The sequence below is a fragment of the Mesitornis unicolor genome, unplaced genomic scaffold (assembly GCF_000695765.1).
Source record: "Mesitornis unicolor isolate BGI_N332 unplaced genomic scaffold, ASM69576v1 scaffold50135, whole genome shotgun sequence".
In the NCBI taxonomy this organism is placed as follows: Eukaryota; Metazoa; Chordata; class Aves; order Mesitornithiformes; family Mesitornithidae; genus Mesitornis; species Mesitornis unicolor.
Genome location: NW_010187243.1, coordinates 478 through 12500, shown reverse-complemented (window position 1 = coordinate 12500; position 12023 = coordinate 478). Strand labels below are relative to the sequence as shown.

Sequence of the window (12023 nt, the reverse complement as noted above, 5' to 3'; positions counted from 1 at the left end):
ACACCACACAGCTTACATTTTCATTTTTGAGAGTTTGAACAGAGCTTTTCTTTACCATGACAATCAGGTCAATGCAGTATTTGCTGGGAAATAAGCGTAATAACACTAAAGTACTTTGACACAGGAACGCTGCTGTTCTTGGTTTACTTGATGCATGCAGGCATGACATCCTCCACCTCATTAGAGAAAGCAATGTAAGGATGTACTGGTTCTGTTGAGAGGGTCCATACACACAAGAAGTATGCCTCATAACTTAATGGGAGAAATATTTTCTCTGTTTCAAGTACCAGATATAGTGCAGTGGCTGGTAACAGTCTATTAAAAAGCAACTTCTGTGAGATGTATAGTTGGTCAGAAAATTAAACGATAGCACAGATAGAAAAGGCAACTAACTGTAAGAGGCTGTACATTACACCCATTGTCATTTTTTCAGGCAAGTAAGTTCACTAGAGAGAAGAGCACACAAAGTGTGCGATGTACCCAGAACTGTAAAAGGGAAGCAACATTGGGAACAGCCTACTAGCACATGGATAAGAGAACAATAAATGCAGGCTCTGTAATGCAGTTTAGATAGGTATTAGCTACCAGGAGGCACTAATGGAGTGAACAAGAATGACATTTAAATCATCAATATCTAGGTGCTTAGCATTACTTAGGAATAAAGCAATTAGGATTCAAAGCGAATAATTATCAGATTTAACAAAGAGGCCCTTTAATGTTTGCCACCGTGTCATTACTCCTGTTTAATGGTAGGGGAACACTAAGGAGTTAAAATGCATTGTGAGCATGGATTAGATAGCATGGTGAAACAAGTCACAACAGTTATAATTAAAAAGTGGGTAATTGCCACAGTTACTGCACAATAACACTGAAGATGCTGTTGCTTGCCCCTATGCTTTCAACAGGAAGTAACAGGCTATTGTGTGTGGAGTGTCCTGAAAATATATTAAATGATAAATACTGTAGATGGAAAATGCATGAATTATGCAATTAGTGTGAACTGCTGCCCCAGCTTTGTCATGGTTACTTGGGCTTGTCAGCTACTTAGGATTTTTCAGATTTCTTTCTATTCTTAACCTCTTCAACCCTTACATATCATGTTGTCCTCAGTCTACTCACACTGATTATGCCCAGAGCAGACAAGATCTATTCTATTTTCCAGATACTCTGTAGAATTTAGTTGAAATGCACAGAATTAACTCAAATATCCAGGCAGGCTGCAATAGAATAGTGAAATATACCTGTTTTCTTGGAAGTAAAATGTGGAACTGAGAGTTTACGGAACTAAATGAAGAAAACTTGGTGAAACTAATGACCAATTTCCAGACATAAGAGAAACAAAATAGAAAATTCACTAATCACGAAGAAGCATTGTAATCGTGCTAACTCTTTTAAGTGTTTGTCAAAGAGGAGAGACTTCCCTTTCTCTTGGAGGAATCAGAGGGCTAAAAATATAAAAATGAAACCGCTATCGATGGGCCAAAAGCAAGCAGAGAACAGAATTTAGTGCCCTAATAATAAGGAAAGTAATTGCTGCTGAATCAAATTTCTCTCTTGATAAGATTTCAAAAACCACTAAGTACATATTAGCCAGGGATGTGTGCATTCTTGGAAAAAGCTGCTGTGAATCTTCAATGCAGCCCAGGCTTAAGTGATGTGCAAAGAACCTACGGTAATGATGATGACATTAAAAGGTTCATAGAACCAGTATTAATAGCTAGAAGCAAGATGAAGCAGTAGTTTTCTGCAAGGGATCATAAGCAAAAACACAAAGCTAAGAAGAAAAGTGAATGTGAATTTTAAGAACAGCTGAAAACAGCAGGTGAACTCTTCTATCTACAGTCACCTAGAAAATAAGAAGGGTCTTGAAGAACAAAGACAAGCTGGAACTAAAATTCTTTGTGGATTATAATTCCACAAAAGAACTCCATATTAGGAATTATGCCGAGCAAACATAGCACTAATTTTGAGACCTTGCTCAACATTTGATGCTCACAAAATGGTATAATTACATTAGAGAAATGTATTCCACAGGTGAGAGGATTCTTGGACATAGTATCCTGGAACTATGCAATAATTCTGACATTAAAAACCACTTGGTTTAGAACAAAATAAGTGAATTTAAAGTTCATGGATCTTTCCATTCAGAAATGAAGCTATCTTATTTTGACAAATCTAATAATCTTTGCAAATCAAATCTAGTTTGATCACTACATAAAGAAGATAAAATTAACTGTAGTTTGAATATTTCCATAATTTGTGATTCTGCATTATTTTCAAGTGTTCCATTTAAAAACTTTTGTAAAAGCAAATATTACACTTAAAAAAGAATAGTATTTTGCAAAACTTAGCTGGGTTTTGTACCTTTTTTTTGGAAAACCATAAAAATACTGGACACAAGAATATGAAAATGAAGTCTCTCATAAACTTGTAGTAACCAGTTAAACTAATCAGGCTAAATTCCCTGTCTAGCATCAGTAAAAGGAAACACAAAAGAGAAATTTAAATATGATGGTTTTGATTATAGTTTCACTAGTTCCCTGCCTGAGCAAACAGAAAACATATTCTAAGTGAGGATCTTACTAATGTTGACATTGTCCTTTAAACAAACATGTAGGACAGAATTGATGGACTTTGCCACAGGAAATACAGTTACCAAGCCTGTAAACATCAGTGAAAATGTAAATATTTGAATATATGGGATTCCAGTGAAATTTGTCCTGAAGTACATTTTCAGGACTAGGTCTGAAAGAGAAAAAATGACACACTTGCAGCGGAATTCACTAGAAGTAGACTTGATGCATAGAATAGTGAGTCATCAGGGAGGTTCAGAAAGGGAGGTTCAGAAAATAAGGTATAGAAAATCCATCATGCAAAGAGTGATGCAGAACAATTGTCCTGCTGACTGACAATGTATGCGCTGCTAGAAGTACTATAGCCAAAGAAAAGCTTGCTTGGAAGCCTGCTTCCAAAAAAGATACTTGGTAAACAATTCTTAGCATCAAATATGAATGTGAATTATCAGCCAAAGCAGGGTAGAGAAGAAAAGAGAAATGGGTTAATTAGGTGCAGAAAATACTAGTATCAAGCATGTACTGGAGAACATCTGAGTATATTAATGTTTTTCTATAATGAATGATTAAAATAATTAATTTTTTTCCATTCACTATTGACTGCTCCATTATGTATCATTAGGGAATGGAGATTTATGCATGGAAGTATTTGCCAGGCAACAAAAGGTGGACGTTGGGGCTATTTAGCGTATGACAGAAGAAGAACTTAACAATGAGATTCTACTAGCTAGTTTACAAAGTAAGCTTTGCCCATGATGACCTAATGAACCTTAAGAAGATGCAAGATGAAAGGAGGTAAAAAATCCACAATTGGCAGTGCATTGTGTATGCTATGGTACTAATGATTTAAATTTATCTCAAAGAAGAGATATTTGGTGGCAATTAGAAAATTTGAAAATTGAAATATTATGGACCAGTTGGCCTGTAACAATACCTTCTCTATTATTATCAGGATAGTTCTCAGACTCTGAAGCTACATTAATACTAGCAAGTTAGACAGTACCAGGGAACATTTCTCAGAAAATGAAACTAAACCATCTGTAAAGTAAAACAGTAAGAATGGTGACTGGCAATGTTTTGGTCTGGGCCAACTAGAATTCTCCTAAACAAATTCTCAGCTCAACTGAGAGGTTATCATGGGTCCATGACCATTCCCAAGACTCACTTTGCATGGGGATTTCCTGGTTTTGAGAGTAAAAGAATGTTGTACTATCTTACCAAGCAAATTTCATTTAGTAGGATGAAGTAGACGAAACCTGAGTTTTCTTCAGCCCATTATACCTGGAGGTCAACCTCACCAAAGCTATTTAGCAAAGTTATACAGAGAAACCATATCTATAATTTTAATGAGCAACGACCAGTCATTTTTGGATCTGGACACTGTATGCCATTAAGTAGGAAATACAGCAACTTTATATTTCTTTTATATGCACTCTCTGTGCCAATAACTGTTTGACAAAAGCCAGAGGGCACTCAGCCAGAGACTCCATTGTGGAAGGAAAGCAATTCTGACCCTATGAAGAGAAAAACAAGATGCTTTGACCACCACTTAGGGAAACAATAACATGATCATCATCCATCAAAGCAGAGCTGGGTAGCAGAGAAGACATTGCTACAGTCTTAGTATGTCTAACAACAGTGGTGATTAAGCCCCCACCTTACTTGCCAAAGTAAGTTGCTTTCTAAATCAAAGTTTATAGATCAAATGCAAGTGGAATTACTGGATAAAACAAGGTGAGGGGTCTTAACCAGCTCCCTAACTCTACTGTGCACATATTTGATATGAATGTGCGAAGTTAGAAGATGAATGGGAGAGCTTCAATCTGCAAGGCTGCACTTACAATGAACTTTGACTAAAAAATAGGAGCTTAACACAGGAAAACCAATTAGGCTCATGCTTTGAGGTTTAAACAAATCATTCTGCAGAAAACTTGATTCTCTAACTTCAGTGAAACTTATTGCAAAGGAAGTGCTTTCCAGTGTGAGGAAAAACCAGTGTCAAATCAGTCAGTAAAAGAGAGTTACGTGTTCAGTAAAAAGTACAAGCCCATATGAAGTGCAACATGTCTGCAGTGACTTTACAAACTACGAGTAGGAGATATTCAGCAGCTCCTGGAGTTTGGACCATAATGAAACTGCCATTACAAATCATCTTCAACAAACACCTTCTTATCTTAGCAGGCAATTTTTCAGAAATATAATAGAGGGTCTTGGGCAACATTTTATTTTAAATATTTTTTCAGTATTAAACCACAGGTTAGAATGGTCTTGGGGTGGACCAAATGCCTGGTGAATAATGTGGGAATTACTATTTTGTGCTTCATCACAAGTTACTTTGAATATTTACACACAAAAAAAATTACATACAAAATACTAACCCAAGTTTTGCCTAAACAAAAAAAAAAGCATAGCAATCCTATTGTTAAATTGCTTTTGTTACAGCAATCTAATATGGACTAAAAACATTTCAGTCTATTAGGCTTCAATTATTTTTATTCTTTTTTGTGAAATCAGAGCTATCATCCATGCTACAGCAAAAATTGAGAATTGCACTGAGAACACATCATAGCAGTATTTTTTAGCTACTCACACCAGTCTCACAAGCATGATGCAAATGCATAATATGCTGTGTTTTAGAAGGGGATGATAAATATGCAAGATGACCAAGTTAATAAAATAAGAAAATCATCCCCTTATAGACTTACTGTTTGAACTTTGTGGAAATCCAGGTAAGGAGGATGGACCATTCATTCCAGGCAGAAGAACAGGAGGAAGGCCAGGGAGTCCTGGATAAGCTGCTGGCAAACTGATACTATGAAGAGAACTGCTGTCCATCATGCCTGGCTGCTGTACTGTTAATCCTAGCACATCAGTAGCCTTCTTTATGCGATCCAATTCTTGCTGTGCCATCAGCTGTCTAACCGTTGTAGGAGCTAAATAATCTTTCTCCCGATCTAGCTGACTTCCCACAGTTTCTCTCACTTTTGTAATATGTTGTTTGGAAAAGATATGATCTCTTATGGACAAACGCGCAGAATATTTCACGCCACATAGAGAACATTCTGGCTTTGTACCATCAGGTCCAGTCTGATTTATCATGAATGGCTTCCCTATGTTAATTTTGAATTTCTTTTCTTTAGCCCGGGCATTCTGAAACCAGACCTGGACCACACGTTTGGGCAGGCCAATCTCATTCCCTAGCATTTCACATTCCTGCATTGTTGGAGTCCGGTAGTCACTAAAGCAAGCCTTGAGAACTTTAAGCTGAAGATTACTCATTTGTGTTCGGAAACGTTTGTGGCCTGGCCGATCACTGTTTTTGGATTTGAAGGGATTGCTAGCTCCAAATGGGTTAGGTGAACTTGGATCAGCTATGCTTGAAGTTTCACTGCGGTCAGCATTATCATCAGGATCATCAGTAATGTAGTAACTTTGGTCATGATCACCATCTTTTTCACTGAAATGTATTGAGGGGCTTGTTAAGGAAAAGAGAAATTTATCATCGGTATTCTCATTTGTAGGTGTAGTGGCAGCTTTTGGTAGCATGTCATTCACAAGTGATTTCTGTTCTTTGGGAGGTGATGCAGGTTTTGCATCCCCTGAACTGCCAGTCGTGCTTTCCATTTCATTGTTCCCCTCATCCCCTGTTGTGGCATCACTAATTGCTGTATTAATTGATGAAGTCTCATCAAAGTCAGTCTTGTTTTGATCATATCCAGAGTCAGCAGGAGGGGCGTTCAAATTTTCTATATCCTCACTGGACTCTGCTTTAAAAGAAGAAGGACTTAAGAGGTTCTTCGGTGACATTTCTGCGGTTTTGCTAACAGGGGTTGATACAGTGGAGGCTAATTCATTTTCACTTGATAATTCAGTTTTTGCTAATGACAGTGATGGGTAATCAAAAAATATGTATTTTTGTGGACTTTCTCCTCCATCTTCAGCTGATATCAAAGGACTCGGAGGCAAACTATAACCAGCCTGTTTCCCTTCATTCCAATGTCGAGACCGAATGTGACTTTCTAAAGCTGATTTTGCTTTAAACAGAGCTCGGCAAAAAGGGCACCTTTTATGGGACTGGGCTGGACCAACTGCACGGAATTGTCCCTTTCTTTCTCGGGCTCTTGTGTTCTGAAACCAGACTTGTACAACTCTCTTTTTCAGTCCCACTTCACGTGCAATGTGATCCAGCATCTTTCTGGTGGGGTTGGAATCTAGTAAGTACTTTTCATAGAGTATTTCCAACTGCTCTGGAGTAATTGTAGTTCTTAAACGCTTATCACGGTGTTGATCTTCTCCACTGTTTCCTCCCTCTTTCTCGCTACAGTTATTGTCTTCTTTATCATCTAATTTTCGTTTCAGGGAACCAGAAACTGTAGCAGGGTGTGCCGTATGTGACGAGCCAGTTTGTGGTGGCATCTGAGCAAGAGAACTATTAAGTAACTGTCCAGTCATCAAAGGATTATTGGGGTCAAATATCATGTAGGGCATATCCATTGGTCTTTCTAAAAATTGTGAATGAAGAAATTGGTTTTGGGCTGCTAGGAAATGCATGTGCTGGTGCTCTTGCCAAAGTTCTAGAGTTGGAAAGGCAACTGTACACTGATCACATTGGTACTGTAATAACTGAGGAGGTAGACTGTTCTGTAGAGAACTCATTGAAATTGGTAAAGGACTGGAAGGAACAGGTGTAGTTTGTGATGCAGAAGGAGGTCTCCCTACTATCTGCGATTGTTTTTGTTGCTGTAGTTGAGAAGCTGAGGACTGAGAGTCAGACGAGTTTACTGGAGTAGACTGTACTGGTTTGGTGCTTTGGGAAATTGTATCACTTTGCTTAGAAATGGTTTCATTTTGTTTTGGTTTTTCTGTGGATTCTGGTTTAGGAGAAGCCTTCTCAGGTTCTGGTTTGGGTGATGGAATCAGAGGAGTACTAGAACCAGAGCCAGAGCTTGCTGCTGTGACTGCCAGGCTTTTTGAAGTGTCATTTTGGCCAGAAACTGTGCAGTTTTTATACACTGTTTGATCAGAGGCATCCATGGAATCTTCAGTTTGGCTTTCATCTTGAGCATCGTCATCTTCATCTTTATAGCACTGCTTTTTCTGGTGTGTAATCAGATCAAAAATCCTGGGAAAAACCACACTACACTTCTTGCACTGATATTGCATGTTACTAGTTCGAATGTAGCGCTCATTCGTCAGTTCCCTTTTCTCATTGTCTTTAGTTTCAGCTTGATTTTCATAACTTTTTCGAGCTTTTTGTCGTGCATTTTGGAACCATACGACAATAACTCGAGTAGGTAGGTTAAGTACAGTTGAAAGTTGTTCAATTTCATCATCCTTTGGATAAGCATTTGTGTCAAAGAAGTCTTGGAGGACACGAAGCTGGTAGTCAGTAAACCGAGTCCTAGATGATCTCTTGCTGAAAGATGCGTCAGACTTGTAAGGTTCTACAGCTGAAGGTTGAGGATCTATTCTGATATCTTCTAATACTGTTATGGGAGGGTTGCTGAAGTTATATGGAGAATCTTTATTTCTCTGTCGTTCTTTAAACAGCGTATTACGAAACCAGTGCTTGATAACTTTCTGTGAAAGACCAGATTTCTCAGCCATTTCTTGGATCTGCTCTTCACTTGGAGAATTGTTAATATCAAAATAAGCCCGCAAGATTTTTAACTGGTCATCTGTGATTCTTGTACGTGGACGCTTAAATTGCGAGTGACGCAGGAAATTGGGATCTAATCCCAGCTGCTGCTGACAAAGCTGGGTAAGATCTGCAGATAAAGTATCCATCGGTGGCAACTGGAGGGCAAGCTGAGGAGGCAATGCAGGATGCTGCACTGGCTGCATCATAATTGGAGGGAAAAGTGGGAGGTCAAGTGAAACAGGAAGCTGGACTTGAGGTGGGGCTGATGGTGGTGGTGGTGGAGGAGGTGGTGGTGGTGGAGGAGGCGGCGGCGGTGGTGGTGTGGGTGGTGGAGCTTGCAAAGGAGTGGGAGTTGTATTTTGAATTTTTCCAGCCCCAGCTGAAGAAGGCTGAGAAGGAGTTGGAGGAGGAGGAGGTGGTGGTGGTGGAGGAGGTGGTGGTGGAGGAGGTGGTGTTTCTGGAGAAGATGGAGAAATTGGGTAAAGCTTGTCATATGCCTCCCTGTACTGTCGGGCAAACTTTTCTAATGCTCCATATGGAAAAAACTGTCCATGCACATGTTCTTGATGACTCTTCAGAATAAGAATGTTGGAAAAGAGCTTACTGCATGTTCCACATTCCAGTTTGTCTGTGTTTTCACCTTCACCAGTCTTGCTTTTTTTCTGCACTTTTTGTCTGTTCTCATTGTACTGGATAACTAACTCAAACCCAAAGTTCTCCAACAAAGCCTTGGCTGCATTCCCCCTTGCTCCAGAAGCTATTCTGGGTGGTGGGATGGCTGGCTCTGATGATTTTGGCTTCTTCATATCTTTGTTTTCTTTTAGTCCTTCATTCTCATTAGTAAATTCTTGCTTTGGCTTGTCTTGTTTCTCAGAAATTTCTTCTGACTCCTTATATGATGGCATATCCTTTATCAGCTGGCAGTCTGTACTTACTAAGGTATTTTGCTCTGCTTTCATCAGCTTGCTACTTTGCTGCTGCTGTTTTTGGGACTGAAGTTGGGGTTGGGTGGATTGATACTGTTGTGCTTGTTGCTGCAGTATCTGTAGCTGGGTTTGGCCAACATGGTGCTGAGTTTGTATCTGCTGCTTCAAATCTTCTAGCAGTGATCCTGTCATACCAGCCATTCCAGGCATACCGAATGTGGCAGAACCAGGCAAACCCAGATCTGGGCTTAAGCTAAATTCTGTCCCAGGTATATAGAATGGAAAAAGGAACTGAGGTTGTTGAAATTGCAGCAGTGCTTCTGGTGTCATTGGAAAGTGAGGCAAAAAAGCTGGGTTTAGAAACTGGGGTTGAAAGAACGCAGCTTGCTGTTGCAGTTCATGCTGTAGTTGCATTTGAAGTTGTGCTGGTGACTGGGGTGGGTGATGTGTAGGCTGAGCAGAAATTAATTCAGAAGCTTGCTTTTTATTTAATTCTTTGGCATCTAAATGTGTTTCTTTGCTGTTAACTGCTGGTAAACTCATAGATTCTAGCATTCCTTGGCTGGGGCTATTAACATTCCCTGCTACACTATTTCCACTACTTATATTACCACTTGGTTCTAATTTTGCAGCCCTTGCCTTTGTCTGATGAAGAACAGATCTCATATGGATTTCCAATGTAGAACTTTGGCTATAAGCAACATTACAAATGCTGCATTTGTAGGGTTTGTTGTCAGTGCTGCTGTTGGTTTCTTGAGGGACAGGACTTGATGCTTCCTGCAAAACCTTTTTGAGTTTATGTAGATGGGACACTGAGTTATAGTGGACCAAGAGAATGTTCTTTTGGGTGAAAGACTCTTTACACACTGTACACTTATATGGGCGAGATGGATCTAGAAATTTTTCCATAGTAAAATTTGGCCCTTTTCTAAAAGGTAAGGTCCGCTTTGGTTCTGAGCCCATATCATCTGGAATAGAGCTACTATCACTTCCTACAGGACTTGCTTTACCTTCCTGGTCCATCTCATAATCTCTTTCTATTTCCTGTTCTAATGCATGATCATCTTGTGCCATACTTTCACTTTCTGCCCAGATTTCACCATTGACAGGTAAAGATGCACACAGCTGCTGAAGTTCAGCTTCAGTGAGTTCAGGGTGACCTGCTTCCAAGTGTTTTTTTAAAGCCTGGAATGTACGGAAGCTACGTTGGCAAAGGCTACACATGGTAGCTGCCCGAATAGCATGATACTGGGAATGTATCTGAAGCTTCTGCATAGTCTTAAAAGCCAAGCTACAATGGTTGCAACGGTACTTATAGACATGGCGGTCAGAAACAGAGAGCTGTTGCTTCTTCTGCTGTTCATTTTGCTGATCTGTCATTGAGTCAGTGGTCTTTGTATCTTTACTGCTGCTCTTATTCCAATCTGGCATTTCAGTAGATTCTTTAGGTGGCTTCTGTTCCTCAGTCTTAATTTCCATTCCAGTTTTTGCTTCATCGTTCCCAGGGGTACTTTTCTCATCCACAGGACTTTCACCTAGTTGAAGAAAGTTAAGTGCCTTTTACACAAGTAGAAGAGAATAGCACATAGTATGAATGGTTTCTTTTAATCAGAACTCAAGAGAGGCACCTAGTATGCTGTGTGTTGGCCCACGAAAATATAGTGACCCATCTTTGACTCAGAGAGTCAAGCAGACAGGGTCAAGAGGAGGTTAAAAAAAGGTAATAAAAACCAAATATGATGATCTCAATGGCAGTGGAAGCTGGTCCAGGAGTGGCACAGGGCTTTTCTTTGTCATAAAGTAGGAGTTTATTGGTGGGAGCACCAAACAAGAAAAAGAAACAAAATAGCAGGAAAGAGAGAGGGATTAGAAATGGGGTCAATATATAGGACAGGTGATTAGAAAGGAGGCAAGTGGTCTAAGGAGAGAGGGAGGAGCATGCTGTGAGATGTAGCAAAGCAGCTTTCCCAGCACAGAATGCAGTAAGTGTCCTGGATAAGAAATCTGCTATTGGAAAGACAGGCAGGACTATTTGCCTAACATTTCCCATCAATGTTGGTGAAAGTGCCACTGTCTTTTAGGACTAAGTCTTATTTGCTGGTTAAGAAACGAGAGTCTTACCTTCAATGTGGCTAGGCCACTACCACAGGCAACATACATGTGGCATACACATGCATCCTAGTAGCTTTGCATGGGTGCAGAGACCCTTTGTTATTTTTCTCTTTTTATCTCTGTTTCTATATGCAAGCCAAAAAGGATTCATATTACTGAGAAAGAAACAGGTGGTTTCTAAATTTCTGAATTGCCCATAGCTTTTATATGTCTGGGCTTTTTCTTGCATACCTGGGTATTTCCCAGATCCCTCAGCTGTAATGCTTGCAGGTGTGTCACGTTCAGATTTCTCTGAAGCAGTTGCTGGCAAAAGCATGCTATTGGGCATCATGACATCTGGTACAGGAACCTTTGAAAACCAAGAACACAGTATTAGAACAGGAAAAGTCACACTTTTTTAACAATAACATGAAACTATAATTTGAAAGATCCATCATATCTGGATCAAACACTGTCAGTACTAAACCAAGACTTTGATTCAGTTCTTGAAGATGGACAGGTCTTGAGCATTAGGTGAAGAATCAATTCAAAATAATCCACAATAAACTGATGCTATAGAACTGCATACAATCAATATTTTATTGGTCTCAATGTCACCTTGAATAGAGTTTTGCTGGCTATGTCAAGTTGGAGAGGTCTATCGAGGGAGTTCTCCTCGGGTGGAGATCACGTTAAGATATTTACCAGTCAGTTCTTGACTAAGGGCATTCCAACTTTACTTCACCTGTATTGTTTTTTAAACAAATGCTGGACCTTCCATGATCTTTGAAA

The 12023-nt window shown here is 39.5% G+C and overlaps 1 protein-coding gene across 1 annotated transcript in view; it reads right to left on the bottom strand.

The window, feature by feature from the left end:
• The window catches only part of ZFHX4 (zinc finger homeobox 4), a gene marked incomplete at its 5' end in the record, with an annotated part of 13917 nt that extends 2316 nt beyond the window's left edge, over positions 1–11601 (bottom strand). Inside the window, 2 exons of the mRNA XM_010185360.1 lie at positions 5279–10675; positions 11484–11601. Of these exons, the coding sequence (XP_010183662.1) occupies positions 5279–10675; positions 11484–11601 (5515 nt within the window). The remainder of the gene's footprint in view (positions 1–5278; positions 10676–11483) is intronic.
• Between the last annotated feature and the right edge of the window lie 422 nt (positions 11602–12023).